General features: G+C 35.3%; 2 protein-coding genes across 3 annotated transcripts in view; one reads left to right on the top strand and one right to left on the bottom strand.

Moving 5' to 3' along the window:
• Nucleotides 1–822: 822 nt before the first annotated feature.
• adam28 (ADAM metallopeptidase domain 28) lies at nucleotides 823–13,124 on the top strand. Its single transcript, XM_058775287.1, has 23 exons — nucleotides 823–887; nucleotides 1,831–1,909; nucleotides 3,357–3,445; nucleotides 3,529–3,602; nucleotides 3,790–3,868; nucleotides 3,957–4,033; nucleotides 4,411–4,606; nucleotides 4,910–4,972; nucleotides 5,315–5,386; nucleotides 6,028–6,197; nucleotides 6,415–6,496; nucleotides 7,502–7,632; nucleotides 7,767–7,944; nucleotides 8,571–8,660; nucleotides 9,265–9,460; nucleotides 9,555–9,657; nucleotides 9,750–9,906; nucleotides 10,063–10,143; nucleotides 10,364–10,454; nucleotides 10,546–10,654; nucleotides 10,737–10,818; nucleotides 10,905–10,997; nucleotides 11,790–13,124. Exons 1-23 carry the CDS (start codon nucleotides 867–869, stop codon nucleotides 11,817–11,819), a joined length of 2,343 nt encoding a protein of 780 aa, XP_058631270.1. The 5' UTR covers nucleotides 823–866; the 3' UTR covers nucleotides 11,820–13,124.
• ppp3cca (protein phosphatase 3, catalytic subunit, gamma isozyme, a) overlaps nucleotides 12,448–20,163 on the bottom strand; it is a 41,748-nt gene continuing 34,032 nt past the window's right edge. The window contains exons 13-14 of one of the 2 annotated variants that reach the window (XM_058775288.1): nucleotides 16,834–16,860; nucleotides 12,448–14,862 (exon numbers count right to left, since the gene is read on the bottom strand). In XM_058775288.1, the coding sequence (XP_058631271.1) occupies nucleotides 14,699–14,862; nucleotides 16,834–16,860 (191 nt within the window). In that variant the 3' untranslated portion in view covers nucleotides 12,448–14,698. The remainder of the gene's footprint in view (nucleotides 14,863–16,833; nucleotides 16,861–20,163) is intronic. The other variant, XM_058775289.1, reaches the window with a different exon arrangement.

The raw sequence follows: 20,163 nt of genomic DNA, 5'->3' as shown, positions 1-20,163 counted from the left end.
AATGGCTGTTGAAAATTCAGCTTTACCATCACATGGTTAAAAAATACATTTTAAATTGCAATAATATTTCACAATATTACTGTTTCTTTTTTTATTTTAAATTTCATTTTCACATAAATGCAGCCTTAGTGATCATAACAGACTTTGAAAACCTCAAAAATCTTACTAACTCAAACCTTTGAACAGTAGTGTGTTCATACACGTTTGTCATGACACTTTTATGCTCAGGATCTGAATGTTGATGATGTCAATAGTGTTTCTTTACATAAGCCTTTCAGGTTCACTGGGGAATATTACATGTCTTCTTTTTTACCAGAAGCAACATATTGGTTTTTGATGATGCTTAGCTTCATCTATCCAGATCTCAATGAGTAATTCTCACACACACAAGTGCAGATCCATGACAGAACAGACAATTGAGCAATAGGTCACAGAAGGACAGAGAGCAGGAGGAGACAAGGGAATAGGGAAGAGAGAAAAGGGCCAGTTTGCAACACATGCGGCCGTAATGGACACTGCCTGCTTTCTCCACTCCAACAAGCGAACAATGGCTTTGTTGGAGGCGTCAGGAGAAGGCACAATAACTGCATTATTGTCCTTGACTTGACCTTGTGTATTAGAAGAAGAGCAAGAATGCATTTCAGTGGGAGAGGAAATCACAGATGACAGGGCAGGAGTTTCCTATTTTTGGCTCACATTACACATTTTCATGCACTGACATTTTTAAGAAACCCTAAGGCTGAAGAAAAAGGGAAGAAAAAATGCAGTTTTGAAATTCACAAGACAATCAGACAGTGTCTATAAACAGACACAGTATTAGCAAGTATGAATCTGTAAGTCCTGAATAAAACTTAAAGCCAAACAGCATGAGGAGCAGCAGAGTGAAGGTAAGGCAACGTATTTTGCTCATCCTATGGAGGCTCTCTACACTTTTATGTATCTACAAATGCAGCAATTTGCTTTCTATATTCATCTGGTAATGTTTTGAGAATTAATCACTACGTTGCAAGCAATGTACAGTATATCTATTCAACTCATTCTTTGTCAGTTTAAGGTGTACTTGAATAAATTATGTAAAAAAATAAAGGATAAAACATTTCTAATTTTATGTAGGCTACATGAAAGAAAGTGGTTAGATACTCTGGTTATTAGGATGGCAAACATTTTTGCAACACTTGCAGTTTCAAGTATAGGAGTACTTATGAGCTAAGCCTAGTTGCCTGTTTGTAGACCGAAGCTCTTTTAGTTTTAATTTTATTGTTACGAAAAGAGATAGTGGCCTTCGCGTCTGTCACTGTACGTTAGATAAAGTTGAATTTCAATGCTCCTAATGTGCACCACACTATTCGCAAAAAAACAGTGGAAAAAGGAAAGGTAGAATCAGATTGTGCTTGAATCATAGTGGTGTAAAATAACAGACCTGCTTGACCACCTTACCTTGTTGTTTGTCTGGATGATTCATTTGATGGTTTTTTGTTTGTTTTTGACTAGCAAATGTTAAAAGACAGGATTTTCTAGAACACACAAGTAAAGATATGTCCCCAGAGTGATCAGTTTATATAGGTCACTTTTTTGGAGCAGTTAAATAAGGCCATTGAACACTCATGCATGATGCTTCTATATAGTGTTTGTCAACACTAAGAGCGAGTATCACCATGTCAAGGTCTGTCTGTATATTTCCTGCATTCTTTTAACACTCTCAGGGGCGTGTCCAAGCATGTCACTAATCTTTTATACCTCTGTGTCATTTCCTGAAAGTGCATGTGTACAGCCTAAACCACACTTGAACTGAACTATAAAACTTTGCTTAACCAAACGATTCTGTTTCAGTGGTTCTGTACACTCACAATGGGCAGAAGACATCTGATGTTGTGGATCTTTACTCTGTGTGTTTCACTCGATCCCACAGGTAAGATACTGGATACACCAGTGCCTCCGCTCCACAATGACTGATTAACTAATCTCTGCACTGCAGACTGTGGACTCTTCAGCTGTAATACTGCACTGCGCTTACTAAGTCAAAGAGTTCATGAATTGAAAGAGTGTTCGATTTTAGAATTATAGAACTTGTAAAAATATGTGATATTTTTATTTGTACAGATCCTTGATCTTTATCTTGATCCTTTACTAAGTCAGGTAAATCATGCACATGATATACAATGCAGTATTTGCTCTGCATGATATATCTTTATGTATAACAAATGTATTGTTTATATTATTTTAAAACAGTATTGTTTTAAATCATTTCAAATCATTATTGCATATTTTAGGTAATGTTCCCAAGGAAACATGAAGCAATTAATTCATATGAAATCACTGGTAACATGTTAGATTGTAGTGTCTACGTACATGTAAATATAACAAAATACAACTGAACCACTACCAAAACAGTATAATAAATAGTATTAATACTAAAAAGGATCATTCACAAGCATGTTATGTATTAATATTGATTCAGTACTTAACTATAATATAAACTGTTATCAATTCTTTTTGTTTTATTTAATCTCGCCGTCATGTTTTGGTGCATATTAGACTATTTGATTACATGAAAGGGCTGCACAAAAAAAAAAAAAAAAAGTTCAAGCTGTCACTGGGGCATTATCTTTTTATTATTATCTTTTAAATTACAGCTTTGTACCCCTAAAGAGTGCTTTTAAGTATGAGACTAATATATACCTTTAAATGTACATATTAGTATGGTACATATGTGTACCTTTTGAAAAGGTGGTGCTGCCCCAGTGACAGCTTTCATACCTTTTGTACCTTTTTTCCTGAGTGCGCAGTTAAATGCCTCAGGCTCAATAACAACAGCACACCCTCTGATTAATGCATTTGCGTTGTATCAGATTTGAGACAGATTGTGTTATTGCGGATGTTGAAGCTACACCCTAAAAAAATACCATGCTTATCTATTCTTTGCAGAGTCTAATTTGCTAAATTGATGAAACATTTGCTATTATTGAAACAAGAACATGAGCTACCATTGTTTCATCCTAATGAACATTAACAACTAATTTTTATTAGGGCAGATTTTATTACAGCAAATCAAACATGCTTTAAGGGGGAAAAAAAGATGATCAAATTTGGACAGAGATTATTGTCTATCAATTTTGCTCATAACATTAAAATAACAGATCCCTGTAAGTCTGTTGGCAGTTATCACTTAAACCAGCAGGTTCAAGTTTACACTTGTGCTTTCACTAAAATATTTGGATCAGTTGGAATAGTTCTGACATCTAAAAGTTTACATCTACAGGCTATAAAAAAAAAATAATAATTACTGTATGTTTTTACTTTATGACTAATCTGTGATTCAGTGTCTATAATTCCCTCTGTTTGTCAATCTGCTATAGTCGGTCACATTCCTGAACTAGATGGAAAAAAGGTGTATGAGATTGTTCGACCAATCAGATTACATGCTCTACAAAAAAGAGACTTAAAGGTGAGTTCTCATCTACCCACATCAAAATTTAATGTTTAAATATTTTAATCAAACTAAATTTGATTTATTTTCATTCCCTGCAGTCAAGACCTGACACGGTGAAATATGCTATGACACTGGGTGGTAGAGACATTGAAATGCACCTCCAGAAAAATGAGTAAGTCTGTCTCCTCAGTTACTCATTTGTCATCATTTTTGTATATCCACTAGTTGTCATTTAGAAAAGTTCCTCATTATCAAAGTCGAACATTTGCATGTCATTTTAAAACGGCAGTTCCCACATTACATATTGCAATTTGTCCAGTAATTTATTACTGATCTGAGAAATGTGTGTTGGTCAACAGTGGCCTATTGACGAAAGACTATAGAGAAACTTATTACACTGAAGATGGGATGCTTGTCACAACCACACCTGAGGATCTGGTATACTACAACCAGTATTACTATGACATATATATAACATATAATCCATAGAGTGAGAGATTTATTTAATACTCTTTTTCTTCCACAGGACTTATGCTATTATCATGGGAAAATAGTCAATGACAGTAAATCATCGGTTAGCATGAGCACCTGCGATGGATTACGGTAGGAAACCATTATTTTAAAAGGCGTTTCTTTTGAACTTTTACAATCACATATTAACTTGCTTTAACGAAAGTACACATATACATCTTTAAAAAGCTTCTTTCTACAATCTCTACTGCTATTACTATTACTGTATTCAGTCAGTTTGTTGCCTCAAGCACGTTCTTCACTTTTCCGCAAATGAACAGAAGTTACAGTGTGACTTGTGTTTTCTACTTGGATAAATGAGACACACAAATTACACATGGTTTCCCAAGTCACCTCTTGTGCCAATTGCTTTGATTTCACCAGGCTTACTACTCTCTGTAACCAGGCCAAAAGCCCCTACAAAAGACATACAAAAGACATTGTGCCCATTATGTGAATTGTGTTCACAGAGGCTATTTCCAAACAGAGGAGCAGAGGTTTCTGATCGAGCCGTTGTCTGAGGATGGTGATGGTGACCATGCTGTCTTTAAGTACGAAGATGTAAATGAAGAGACGCCTAGAGTGTGTGGAGTCACCAACACTACTTGGGACGAGAGTGACGAAGGCGCTCCTCCACGCATTCTCAAAAGTCGTTCTCGTTCCTCAGTAAGATGGTCTATTCATTTACTTTAGCATTGTAAAAAGCAGCAAAGCAAAGCAAAGTTAAAGTTTCACAAGGATTAACCACATTTAGACGTGTCATGTGATACAGTCTTACTCGTTGTTCTGCAATGTTAAGGTGATGATTGCAATAAATTGCAGAAGTCTGAAGTGCAAAAAATGTCCCAGATTAACCTAACATTGTACAGTACATGCACTAAAGTAGGGTAGTTCATATTGTTTTGCCACTGAATTAATTATTCTGTTGTCTGTTCTCTATTTTCCATCTATTTACTTCCACTTGATCAGGGGCCAACTTTTTTCCAGCAACAGAAATACATTGAGCTCTTCCTTGTGGCAGACAACAGAGAAGTAAGAGTGGGAATCAATGCACCTTGATGAATAATGCAGCATAACTAATCTAAAAATGATTCACAGATAAAGTTTTTTATTTATTTATTTATTTTTGGTGTCTCAGTGACCATCAAGATGATATCTGACGTTCTATTACAAAAAAAAAATAAAAATCCCTCACTAGGTTAAAGCAACGTACGTGGTATTTCGTGCTTGTTCAGCATTATGGTTTTTATAGTTTCTAAATTCGTCACAGTACATTTAAAACACTGATGTTAACAGATTTCAGAAAGCGTGTCAGAAGTATGACTGAGTGACGAAATGCTTGGATTCATCATTCAATTTTTTGTTCCCCTTCAGTACAAGAAAATGGACAGCGATCTTCAGAAGCTGAGAAAGAGGATATTTGAAATCATCAATTACATCAATAATGTGAGTCACTGATGATGACGCATATGTTATCAAAAAATTCCAGTATGCCGACCTTTATGGATCATACAGGATATTGCAGCTACGACCTGTGATAACAAGGATTCTTGAGTCTGATAAATGACTAGTTACAGATCTTTGCCATCGGATGAGTACTGGCTTAGTACTTTAGTTAAAACCATTTATAGTGTCGCACTAGTACAAAACATGCATAGAGTGGAGTCTAAAAATCTAAAAACCTGAGATTTAAGCTGCATTTAAAAACTTGTTTCAAAAGTGATTTAAAAAAGGAACACAATGGCATGAAATGAGTAAGAAATATTTAAGATTCTGCTTTTCTAGGTTGTAGATTTATCAAATTTTTAACAAGGTCTACGGTGTCCTTGCTTCCACTGAAGCACACAAGATGCAAATCATGCAGGATAACATGGTTCAAAGTTTTCCACAAGCTTGCGATTCAGTGTCAGTTTTTTGCATACAGAATACTAATTGTAACACCCTGTGACGAATAGCTTATTGTACTATGTTGATTTTTTAATAATACAATTTGTCATTTAAAAAGGTATCAGAAAAAAAGACTTTTGGACCCCATTGTTCACAAAATAACATACAATTCTCTCTTTCACTCTTTTCTTGGTGTGCAGGCATATAAAGAAATCAACACATTTGTTGCTCTGACTGGATTTGAAGTCTGGACAGATAGCGATAAGATAACAGTTTCTCCTGTTGCGGGAGCTACCTTGGAAAACTTTACCAAGTGGAGGAACAGTGATCTTGTCAAAAGAAAACAGCACGACAACGCCCACCTCCTTAGGTCAGTTTACACGGGGAAAATAAATACAATATAGTTAATCAGATAAGCTCAGAACTTCTCCAATACTTTGTCTGCTCCAAGCTGCGCTATGTGTTCTACTTTGAAATGGTTTTGGAACTGAAACCAGAAGAAGACAGACTTTAACCACTAACTAAATGCAAACCAGCAAGATCAGCTGAATGTGGATTAAACAATTGATTTTTTGTCCTCCTCTCAGTGCAATCAACTTTGATGGAGCAACTGTGGGTCTAGCTTACATTGGAACTCTGTGTGGAGGTCTTTCAACAGGGATTGTGCAGGTACTAATATTCGCTCATAACAAGTCACAAACATATTTGCCAAAAATATGTAATGAAACTTGCATGAATGAAAATAAATAAATAATCTGATAGGATCACAATAAAGGAAAGGGATATAGGCAGAACTGTAGTATGGAGATAGTTTGGGGGCGTTTTATTCATTCATGAAGTAACATTTTTGCATGAAGAGAATAGCTTCACATTAATGGAGGAAGAGGAAATCTTTTCTGCCACTGCATACTGATGAATCACCATGGTGTATTGCTTATTGTTGCAATGCCTTATTCTTTACTTCATGCCAAATTAACCTTAATACATCATAATATGTGACCCTCTCAGTGAAATCCAGACTAAAGTCTCAAAATCTACGGTAACACTTTACAATAAGGTACGTGTCATTTGTTAACATTAGTTAATGTATTAACTAACATGAACAAACAATGAACAATGCATGTATTACATTATTTATTAATCTTTGTTAATGAAAATACAGTTGTTCATTGATTATTCATGTTAGTTCACAGTGCATTAACTAATGTTAACAAACACAACTTATGATTTTAATAATGCATTAGTAAATGCTGAAATTAACATTAACTAAGATTAATAAATGCTGTAGAAGTATTGTTCATTCTTAGTTCATGTTTACTAATGTTGTTAACTAATGTTAACTAACGAACCTTATTGTAAAGTGTTACCAAATCTACTTATGAGATAACAAGCATCAAATTTTGATTTGAACCATTAATTTCACTATGATTTCAATCTTTGATATGGCCTTAATCAGTCAATATTAAAGATATAAAAGTTACATTTTCACAGAATGTTCTTTACCTTATGAAGGATGATTTTATGTAGAAAACAGTAAAAATCACAAAACCCTTTAGCTGGGTTTTCACAGAGAGGGTCACATATAGACTAAATTTGAATAAAAGAATGTCTGTTTTCATCAATGTTAAGCCTGGATCTATAGTTGAAGTACTAACTGTTTATTCCTCTTCAAAGGATCACAACTCTCAGGCTATAGCAGTGGGGGCTACTATGGCCCATGAGATGGGGCACAATCTGGGCATGAGTCACGACAGCAGCAGCTGCGATTGTTCTGATGGCACTTGCATTATGACAGCTGCTCTCAGGTACTTACTGTGTACCAGTTGAACTTCATTAGCTTAATATTTTTTTTAACAAATCTGCAATTTATACTGTAATGTTTTAATTTGAAATTTATGGAGAGCCTAAAACAAAAGTTCACTGCTCCATATCTCTGCAGCTATTTCATCCCTCAACACTTCAGCAGCTGCAGTACTAATAACTATGCAGATTACCTGAACAGCAAAAACCCAGAATGTCTTATGAATATGCCCAAACCAAAAGAATTGATTCAGCCACCTGTATGTGGAAATGGATTTGTGGAGATAGGAGAACAATGTGACTGTGGAACACTGCAGGTAAGCGGACTAGGGTGTCTTAAATGTCTGAAAAATGTTATTTCAACTAATTTATATCAAGTAAATTACTCAAAATACCAAAGTAAAGTACCAAACAAACGTATTTGTTGAAGGGTTCTGAAAAATGTAAATTTAGAATCACATGGGAAGTAAGTCACATCTATATACAATCAGAAGCAAGATAATGTCAAGACATGCACAGATAATTCTCAACAGGAATGTTTTCCAGTAGGCTATATACTCTACATTTGACAACGAATCACTAAAGTAATGTTGTGTTTGGTGTGCCTATGGGAGGAGATGGGATTGTCCATCTCTCATTCATCTTTCTCAGCAGTGTGCAAAATAGATGACGGATTGAAAGTAATAATTACTGCAAATCTGTTTATACATGCACTGCATTAGTCATCTCTTCTTTTTTGGCCAGAAATTGTGTAGGATGAACCGCATACTTTTACTGGATGTTCATTCATTCAATGTTTGACATGCAAATTACTTTCCAAGAGCTTTTCTAGATTCTCAGAACTAGTACTTAAAATACAATTTATTATGTGCCTGGAGCGAACATACCGTACCTTAATCTTAAGACATACACCTACTCATTGCCTTTATTTCACAACATATAGGAGTGCACAAACCCATGCTGCAATGCCACCACCTGCAAACTGACAGAGGGCTCACAATGTGCAACAGGGGAATGTTGTGAGAATTGTAAGGTAAGATTCAGAGTTGGGGCATTTTGCGGTAATATTCATCAAATCAATGGAGTATCAGAGTAACACAGCTGCTTTATTACGCTCTATACGTTTTAACAATTCATAAATAAACTGCTAAAGAAAGCCCATATATTTGGCAAAATCTTTATCACTAATAATAAATTGCTTTCATCATCAGCCCAAATGCTTTTCTTTGTGTAAATGGAATATGTGTGACTAAAGGTCTCTGGCTCTTGGAGCACAACAAAAGATTAAAAACAGACTAGATTTACCGCACTGCACTGAAACTGTCTCAAAGTTGCCTCATAGCGGTTTTGAATTCCGCTCTCCTGCATCAGGCAGTGATTGGAGGAAAATGAATCGAGGGGCGTTCCCTCTTATGAATAATGAATAGAATCAATTTCAAACTTTTTAAACCGGATGAAACGAAATAGTTCATAATATAATCTTAAATATATGTATGTATGTATATATATATAATACATTAAAAATAATGTGTCATTGTTTTCAATCATTTGAAAAATGTTTTATCATATGGTTTCATTCATTTATAGGCCTACTGGTAACTACCAATAACCTGCATGTTTTTCTTCCTCTCCATCAGATCATGTCAGCCGCACATGTGTGTCGTCCAAATAATTACGAGTGTGATTTGCCCGAGTCATGCACTGGAAAATCAGCCGAGTGTCCTGAAGATGTCTTTACAGTCAATGGACTCCCTTGCAAGAATGGGAAAGGCTATTGCTACAATGGCCAGTGCCCACAGAGAGAGGAGCAATGCATTAAAATGTGGGGTCCAAGTGAGTCCAGTAATATTTTGATGCAAGTGAAAAATAATTAGTGTTGAGCCACATATGATTGTGCAAATTTTTCTTTTTATTCAAATAAATAAAGCTGCTGTAGTGGCTCAGGACTATTGCTACAACCAGAACACAAGAGCGGAATACTACGCCTACTGCAAACGCAATGGCGATAAATATATTGGATGCCAAAAACAGTAGGATTTTACATTCATCAGTCCATCCATTAATCCCTTCACATATCCCTTCACTGTCTGATCAAACGCCAATCTTTTTTGTCTATCTGCAGAGATGTGATGTGTGGAAAACTGTTCTGTGAATCTAGCAATGAAAGTCCCAATTATGGACGCCTAGTAAAATTCAAAAATTGTAAAGCCACATTCTACAGTGATCCTGAAAAAGATTATGGTCAAGTCGACACTGGCACCAAATGTGGGGAAGGACTGGTAAGACCGGTCTCTAGATACATGCCAGTTATTCCCAAACTTCCTTGTAGTTCAATAACAATGAACTCCTTCAATCACCTCTAATAAAAGAAAATGTGTAGGTTTGGTATCAGGAAGCATTATAATTTGCCACTCACGACGTGTTTGTTTTCTCAGGTTTGTAACCAGAATGAGTGTGTTGACCTAGAGACGGCTTACAAAGCAACAAACTGCTCCGCCAAGTGCAGAGGCCATGCGGTATGAGCCAAAATATGCCTTTCTCAAACACTAACTTCTTGTTTCCTCATAAAATGAAACAAATGGATTAGATTAGATAAACTTTTATTCGTCCCACATTAGGGAAATTCCCATATTATGTTTTTCTATTAACCTAATATTCTTTCATAAGTTATACACACTGTACATCAGAAGTTGTAACTTGTTTTTAGAAGAATTAACATAAGTGTATATGCTACAGGTTTGTGACCACAGAAAGGAGTGCAGATGTGAAACTGGATGGCTGCCTCCAGATTGTGAAACACCAGCAGAAAGTGAAGGTTCTTCTAAAGGTAGTACCACAGAGACTGCATTCAAAATAGCCTCATATTCATTTAGTTTTGAGGATCACAAATACGATTTTTTGCCTCTTTCCATTTCTAGGTGTGACAATAGCCATTGCTGTGGTTGTCTGTGTCCTGATTGGGATACTTCTAATTGGACTGGCCGTCTTCTTTTACAAGCGCAGCAAGCGCACGCCACATTCATTCGGGTAAGAGTATAAGAAACCAACATTTAAACACTGGGGGAAGTCAATAAATCAAGTGTACTTAATGCTGCTGTTTTCTTAATAGCCGTCCAAGGCAGCAGAAAGTTCATGTAGTCAACATCCCTGACTACAGCCATCAGTCGACACCAAATCAGAAGCCATCTCCGGTAACTTGCAGTCGCATCTGATGAAATTTCATCATCTCATTTGACAAACTCTAATCAGGACTTTGTGATCTCTTGTTTATTCTTAGGTAACAAGGCCTTCAGCACCACCTCCACATCCACCTCCACTCTCTTCAGTTCAATCCAGAGCTCTACATAATGACTACCTAAATGCACGACAGGTAGCAAAGCTAACTCTACATAATGTGCAATGACTGATGTTTACATCAGTATTTAAAGAATAGAAATAACTTTATTGTCATTATAATAATACAATGAAATTTGTTTGGTAACTCTCAGAGACGAGCAGCATTATAGTGCATAACAATACAGTGCAGAGAGACAAACGTTAAACAGTAAAGTGTTCAGTGCACTGGAAGCAAGTAGACCGCTTAAGTTTTGTTGCAGTCTTCAGTGTCTGTGCATGTAAGGAAAGAGGTGTAATACAGGCTACAGCTCTGGGAAAAAAATTGTTCCTCAGTCCTTTTTTTTTTTAACATACAACAGAAGTAGATTGAGATCAGGAACTGTCAAGTGCCAAAATGATGAAAAAGCATTGCGAAAGTACCAGTAGTCAGTGTGACTTGTGTAATATTCAATGTCCACTGAAGAAATGCAATTTTCACTCATAAATTGCTAGTGATATACACATAATTACACTTTACAGCGTAACAGACTGTAATTTATAGACTGAAAATGTAGCCTTCAAATTTTGCTAAACAGCCTTGGTCACCATTCAGTGTATTAAATTTTGCTATAAAAACAAGATTGAATTTTGGGTGGACTATACCTTTATGCTTCCAGTCTGACGCTAAGAAAATGTATGAAATGATAGAGAGACTATATTTAACAAATTTACATTTATTCATTTAGCATCCACGTTTATTAAAAAAGAGAATACATTATAATTTCTTTAGAAACGTAAGAGATATTTTTCTGAACATTTAGAGCCTTGTTAATTCTCTCCCTCACAGGCTCTTAGACCACCTCCTCCAAGGGTGTGATGTCTAGCACCTGTCAAACCAGCACTTTGGATGGTCAGAGACTCCAGACCCTGCAGATTGGATATAAGTGTGTTACAAGCCTGAGGCTTAGTAAACCAACACAACTAAATGAATTTTACAGTGTGTAAAAGATTGTCCTTGAGTGACATGATGAATTTTAAGTCGTTTTGTTTTTAATTGAAAATTTGATTTTTAAATTTCACTTTAATTTATTTATTTGTACAGTCTGTTCCTGTATAATTGAGCCTGCCTTCTGTATAGTAATGGTTTTTATGATTTTCAGTCAGCAAAAATAGCCCTCACGTCCACAGATAGCTCACATTATAAAGCTGATTTTCTAAAGTTTATAAAATTTCACACCCCCTCTGTAAAGTCACTACCTCTTCTAGATGTGATTCTATTCTAGTTTTTCATTGCAATATCAGCAACTTCTTTTTTATGCTTAAAAAAAGGCTTTTAAATGCTTTAAATAATTAAAATTTTTGTGGTTTTATATTTATGAAAACTTATTGTTTTGTAAAATGCAATGTGAATTTATGACTGAAATATATTTGCATGTTGAATCACATTCAGATTATTGTTTTTTAACCAACTGATTAAAAATTAAGAAAATATGACCAAACATGAGGACCATAGTATTTCAGTTTTTATTTGTCGTCTTAACTGATACATCTACATAATATCAAGAAATTTATGGTGGCCTCGCGTTACAAGTACTTGATAAAATGGTAGTTCAATTAAATCTCCATATTGTATTTTTAATGATGCTATAATTGTGCATAAACAACATTTTTACACATTCCCACAGATGTGTTTCAGGGACTTCATTGAGTCTCTGAGCCTATGAAGGCCTAATACTCAACATTTCAACTCTTGAACGCAAACAGAAACTTAATAAATTCAAACTTCCACATCCTTCCATTAGAAGTTCACATTGCCAATACACCAAGACCAGCTCACACCCTGTTAAACCATTCAAGAAAAACAGTAGAACTGATCCCAGATCAGCTGCTTAATCCATTGGTATACATGCAAATAAATGTAGCAAATGTTCCCTTTAGAGTTCACAGACATACTGCACTGATTAGATCCAGCAAAACACACATACACACTTCAGAAAATGCTGTATGTTGGAAGGTTGCACTGGAATCACATTTATTTGTCATAAAAGCTGAATTCATACACCTAAAGATGAGCACAACATATCGGTCATATCATTAGATTTTAGAAAGAAAAAAAAAATTCAGTCTCATGTGAAGAACAGATCCTGTATTTAAATAAAAAATAAGTGAAAAAAAAAAAAAACATTTTACAAAACAAACTTGTCTAAAATGTACATTTCAAATGCTTCCAGAAAACGGGGTGGGTTGCTCATGTGCATAGCATCAGACATTCAACACCATCGCAAACTCATGATTAAACTTGCTTTAAAACCAGATGAACTTGCTGCTCCTGTTAAAATGAATAAAAACATGCATTAAAAGGCTTAATGCCCTTCCTCTATAGTCTCTTGAAGTTCTGTATCTCAACAGTAGGTGGAGACATACCACAACATTCCCTAAACCTGTTAAAACAAGCAGCCATGTAATAAAAAAACCTTACCACAATACCTCACATAGTGTTACAGCTCAAACCACCAAGTCAGTTTGTGACACGTTTAATCAAGCTCAGCATGCTTTGCTAATGTCTCAAGCACGAACTGGATGAAATCAATAGTCTGTACGAGCAAAAGCTGAATACTTTGTATTAAGTGATGGCCTGGAGGACATTCTTTAAAGAGAGAATATTCAATATTACGTGTAGGTGTTCTCTATTTACAATGACTTGCGTTTAGTGCAATATTCCTCATTACCTCCCCATCATACCCTAAATTAGGGTTGGTTAGAGCTCTGGCAGTGAACTCATCACAGCACAAAAAAAAAAAGAAAAGAAAAAGACTTTGGCGTTTGAGTCGATCAAAGCAACTTCACACGTCCCACATTGGCTGTTACAAGTGTACATGAGCTTATAGGCATACTAACGGATTTCACTGTATATATTAACAAATAAAACTGGTTGGTTGCATGCCAAATCTCATCTATCATCTTTTTTAAAGAAACAAGGGAAAGACTGAAAGACTGTCAAAAGATATTTCTAAAGAGACTGAAATAGCTTCAAGTACAGATGCAGAAGTAAGATTACATGATGCTTTCATAAGACATGTTTTGTTTTAGAATCAAACAACTTCTTTTTAAATCAATGTTATGGCTGCTTTCATGTGGTGTGTCATCTGACTGTATTTGGACGAAAAATGCTAGTTTTTCCAAGTAGAAATAGACACATGGAACCCAAAGCAGCTAATATTTTCATCTTGCTTGAAACTGAATAATATTAAGATATAAAATATTTTTCAATGAACCTACAGTTTAATTTATTTCCCTTAGGTTTTTTTTTTTTGTCTTAAATCCTTTTACAGACATACTTATTGATAACATACATCAGTATATTCAGTCAAACCATCCCTTGCGACATATAATATTATAAAACCGGGATTAACTAGATCTTCTGATCTGTGCAGCATCTTAAACCCACATCTCTGCTCTTGAGTTACAAAACTGTAGTTTAAAGGTTGACACATTGTGACTGTATACCTGTTTTTTGCACACTTTCAAACGTTCACTCATCTTTAAAATGTTGCTATCAAGTACATCTAATACAATTCATTTAATAAATAAAATCTCATGTTTGTAAGTGATTTCTCTCTCTGTCTGTGGAATGATTCCTCTCCACATCCCAGGCCCTCCTCTGCAGGATCCAGCAGTTGAGGGGTCTGTCTTGTGGAGAACGTGGCAGAGAAAGAGACAATGCTATGGAGGAGAGGAAAAGTGCAAAATCTCCCCTTACACATTCCCGTCAGTGCCGTTTTTCTCGTTGGCAGCGTTAACTGTGGTACCGTCAGGTTGCTGGCCGTCCTTGCGAGGAGGCATCCGTTCGTTTATTCGGTCCAGGCCACGAGCTTCTTCGAAGTTGCGGATTTTCCGTGTAGGAGAGAAGCCTTGGATGGCTACCGGGGAAAAAGGGAAAAAAAGGAAAATGAGGTCGAGAAAATAAATAAATAAATAAAAGAATTTTGAGACAATTAACAAACGGTGAGCCATTTACTGAAATAAGTTTACCTTTGGGCACTTGCAGTGATCAAAAATCCTATTTATTGAATGATTTAACCATGAAGGAAATGCAACTGTGGTGCTTTTTAAAATGGACTAAATTAATAAAATCAAACATTCATGCCACATGATACACAACACCAATTTTTTGCCTCATGTCATGCTGTGTACACTACAGTTCAAAGGTTTGGGACTGGTAAGAGTTTTTAATGTTTTTAAGTATCTTATGCTCACCAAGACTGCATTTATTTGATCAAAAACATAGCAAAACACTAATATTGTGAAATATTATTAATATATAACTTAAAATAACTCTATAATTTTATTATGTTCAAATGTAATTCATTGATGTGATGGCAAAGCTGAATTTGGTGCTCAAATTTCTTATCAATGTTTTGTGGAAACTTTTTTTTTTTAATGAATAGAAAGTTCAAAAGTACAGCATTTATTGGAAAAAGAAATCTTTATTAATGTCTTTACTGAAACAAATGTCTGATACTGATCAATTTAATGCATCTTTGCTGAGTTAAAGTAAAAAAAAACACAAATCTTACTAATCCCAAACTTTTCAACAGTAGTGTACAGTATGTCCAGTAAATTAGTGTAAATATAAGAATATAATAATAAAAAATAAAACAAACAAACAGTGGTCTACAGAAACAGGAAATATAAAATGGTGGTAACAAGTAACTACTGTAACTTGCAATTTTACAATTATAAGATAGAGTAAAATATATCAAAACGTACAGAAATATAAGAATATATAAATATTTAAAAAAATGTATCTTTTATTTATATAACTTGTCATTTTATTTATATTGTATATCTCAGGTCATATGTAAACATTTTAGACATTTTATTTATATTGTGCAAAAAGAGAGAAAAAAGTGCATTATTTACAACACTGAAAAAAAATGGAATGGAGTGTCAATTCACTTCAATATTCTGAAGCTATATGATGTTTTAGATCACTCATACTTTAAACCACAAAAAGTGCAGAACACGCATTTAACCAAACAACATGCTCAAACAGGAAAGCTGATTCTTGCACAACTAACAGGCTTATGTTCTATGGCATTTCTGAAAACACCAGGCAACTGCCAAGGTGAATCATGACCGTTTCCAGTTGACAGAACAAACACAAGACGCCCATTCACCACCAGTAAAAATGGAGATGCAGCTGAACTTAGAAATCAGGTCAGCAACTCGAGTGTCTTGCTCTGGCACACTTAACATTTCACGCCAGAGCGTTTGTTTGTGTTCGTCTGCACAATGGCTTAGAGCCTCGGTACATTACAGCAGCGGGCAAGAGGCCTCGGGCAAGAGTGTTACGCGTGAACGGGAACAGACAGTCTTAGGAGCGCAGAGTCGTAACGAGATTACAATCTGAAAATGCTTGGTCGGAGGAAGGTCTTGGCCTCTCCACCAATCGCATGGCAGCATGGGAATTAGCACGCTCTAGCCAGGGCCCGGGACTAACCAGCAAACCCCTCCGGTCCACAGGCAACAGCTAATTAATGAGGTGAAGCAGAGCCTCATTCCCTCACTGCATGGATGCTTTCAAGTGTCCACATCCATCATTTATCATAAAAAATAAATTATATATAAAAATATATTTTTTTTCAGGCTTTTTTGTAAAATCTGAATCTCTTAAAGGGAAAGAAATGCCTTTATGAAACATGAACCACTGCGTTCAATTCAATTGGTTGGTGCAAGAATACAGATTTTCCATGATTCGTTTGAGACGCGCACACACACACACACACACACACACACACAGACGCTGAGGTGAACGGCAAGGCACGAAAAGACAAAGGGAAAGAAAGCACAGCATATAGGGGCAGGATATGACAGTACTGCCAGCATACCTCGACCCTCCTTTGCTTCTATGGCGGCTGTATTAGCAAGCGCAGCAGGAAGTAGCCCAAAATGAATGGAGAGAGAGGTTATATCAGTGTGATTACATTACACCCCAAGCATATTAACCCCACACACTACAGCAATGCAATCATATTAGTAGTTAAAGAATCCAACAGTAATATAAACAGTGCACAGAGCAGTTAGTGAGGGGGGAAAAAAACAATTAGTTCTTTACATCCAGAGTGACTGTTTGGCCATTAAAAAAAAAAAAAAAAGTTTATGTATCACTGAAATACACTTTCAGATGCATCTACATACATTTAGGTGTAATCTCTGACTTGCCCATCAATCAATATTGGTCAACACTAGCACATACACAATGTGTCAAATATTAATAAAAATAAATAAATACCGACACATACGAGTGAATGAATTATATTAGTATTCTATATTAACTATATTTGTACGCATATTTAAGAAAAAAAAAGAAAAAAAAACAAAAAAACAGTATTATAATATTACAGAACTAAAACTATAAATTATATATGCATACTAATATGATATATACATACTAATATGAGATATATATATATATTTTTTTACACTACATAGAGATCTTGAATGAAAAGTATTATTTATATTAAATATCTATTTTAGATTTTAGTGCTGTCAAACGATTAATCGCAATTAGTCGCATCCAAAATAAGTTTTTTTTTTACATTATACATGTGTATACTGTGTATATTTATTATGTATATATAAATACAGCACATACAGTATATATTTTGAAAATATTTCCATGTCTATATTTATATGAATATAATTGATATATAAATATTTTAAAACGTATAAACATAACATTATTCTTAAATATATACATGCATGTGTGTGTATTTATATATTCATAAATATACACAGTACACACACATATATTATGTAAACAAATTTTTTTATTTTGGATGCAATTGATCGCTATTAATCGTTCGACAGCACATTTGACATCTATTTTGAATTGATCTCTGATCTGGAGATTTCTACAGGCAAGAAATTTTGCCAGACACAACTAATCTATGGTGTATCGGCTGGTAGTCAGAAAACAAGCCATCTCCTAAAATAATATTATTTTCAGACTATATGGTTATAGCTGGTAATGTCCTTCTCGTAAGATGAGGCCAACAGCTTCTTAGTTTCTTTAATATTCCTCTCTGTTCTGCTGGTCTGGCTGGCTTGATGTCCGACCCACACGGACAATGAAGCCAGCCTCTTAAAGGTCACTGAATTTTCTATATGTACTTCAAACAGTGACATCCACCCACTGTCTCCCTCCGATTTCCCTCTCTCACTCCATCACTACTCACTTGCACAAAGTTCCCTACACTACTGGCTTTAAATGACCTTTAGTCCTGGACACCTTGCCAACAGATTCGTCTACTCAGAGCAGACAGGTCAATCCAGAGAGTCATGATGTGCCTCTCATGACAATCAGCCTCTGATTGGTTCTCCGAGTTCTCAGAGTCTCTGTAGTGCAGGTGGCTAAATCACATGGCTTAATGTGAGCCTACAGGGAAGGGCTTTACACAGCACATAGGCAAATAATCAGTGTAAACATTGTATTAGTTCATATGTGGACAACAGGATGTAACAGGTGTTCATAGTGCAGATAAAAAGGCTTGACTGTGTGTTTGTATAATTGTGAGAATAATACAATATTATATTGTAATTAAAGAAATTTAAGCCTATTTTTAAGACCATTAAGGTTTTTTTAATTGAGACATTTTCCTGACAATAAACATTTACACCATAAATTCTCATGACTTTCTATCTATCTATCTATCTATTAGGGGTGGGAATCGCAGGGTACCTCACGATACGATATAATCACGATACATGGCTCACGATAACGATAATATCCCGAAACAGCGATTCTGCGATAATCGCTATATTTCTAGAAAATCCTATAAATGATATTCATGAACTGAATATGCGCTCTGCAATAACGTGATCGCTGCCTATGGTCCATTCTGATAGCTGTTCCGGGGCAGTTTTTTAGTTTTCATCTCCATAAAACATATATAGCAGTAAAGCTAATACAGTGGCTGGAAATCTGTTTATCCTTCGGTTCCTCGTGCTTCCCCATCTTCATAGAGAACGCGGTTCATGGAACTTGCTCAGAGTCAGAGCGCTTTTGGAAAGCTGGAAATGGCGCGGCCGCGATTTCCACGCATTTTTAGACGCTGTGAACAGGGAAATCTATTTAGAGCACCTTATTGTATTAATTAAAATATCGATATTTGGCGCCAGATATCGATTCTCGTATCGCATGGAGAAGGATCGCGATATATCGCCATATCGATTTATTGTCCCACCCCTACTATCTATCATCAAATTTTTAGGATCAGTAAGATTTTTTTTAAATGAATACTTTTATTCACCAAGAATGCATTAAATTTCAAGACTTTTACATTGTTGCAAAAAAAAGAACATTTATTTTAAATGCTGTTCTTACTATTCATCAATATTTCTTAAAAAAAAAAAAAAAAAAACATACACACATACATATATAAATAAAAAGTATTTTATTTTATTTATTATTATTATATAAAATTAAATAAAAATGCACCAAATCAGCATATTAAAATGATTTCTGAAGGATCATGTGACACTAAAGACTGGAGTAATGGCTGCTGAAAATTCAGATTTTCCATGAAAGAAATGAATTACATTAAAATATTTTTTAAATTGTAATTATTTTAAAATAGTTGTTTTTTTTATATATTTGATCAAACAAATGCAGTCTTCACTATAAGAGACTTTAAAAAAACATCAAGAAAAGTTTTGTACCGATCCTTTTGAATTTGAAAGTTTAAAAGCCTTATACACCCATCAAAGAAACAAAAACAATGACGCAGAATTGTAATTTTTGCATAAAATTTAACTTGTTAAAATGTCTCAATGCAAAAAAGTTCTAATTTAATGGTCCTAAAAATCGTTCCTTTTTCATTATATAAAACATTGATTTTTGACTCTGACGGTTTCATGAGATTTACCCATTTAAAAGACCAGCAATAAGGATCTGAGCGGCTTGGGGTGTGGGTGGTAATTTTGTAGCTAGCACTGGAAAGTTGCTAAGAAGTGAATTAAGCAGTCGGACACAGCCCAGAAAAGCTCACGCAATGGAGATGGAGAGCACAGCCCTCATCAGTATCTGTTGCTATGAGCTCTGATGCAGTTCAGCATGAGGGGTAGAGACACATCATATTCATTAGTGTCTCGCATGCCAAAGCTCATTCTAGCTGCTGCATGCTGGTACTTTCTGCTTTTGTAGGAGGGTGATGAGA

Source organism: Onychostoma macrolepis, chromosome 05, assembly GCF_012432095.1.
Source record: "Onychostoma macrolepis isolate SWU-2019 chromosome 05, ASM1243209v1, whole genome shotgun sequence".
Lineage (NCBI taxonomy): Eukaryota > Metazoa > Chordata > Actinopteri > Cypriniformes > Cyprinidae > Onychostoma > Onychostoma macrolepis.
Note: the sequence above shows the minus strand (reverse complement) of the source record. Positions and strands in the feature narration are given on the sequence as shown.

Excerpts from the sequence above, each read along its gene's own strand:
- adam28 (XM_058775287.1), top strand. The coding sequence starts at position 867 with ATGAGGAGCAGCAGAGTGAAG. Across the intron at positions 1,910-3,356 it reads TGTTTCACTCGATCCCACAG|TCGGTCACATTCCTGAACTA; the intron begins GTAAGATACTGG and ends AATCTGCTATAG. Across the intron at positions 5,387-6,027 it reads TCATCAATTACATCAATAAT|GCATATAAAGAAATCAACAC; the intron begins GTGAGTCACTGA and ends CTTGGTGTGCAG.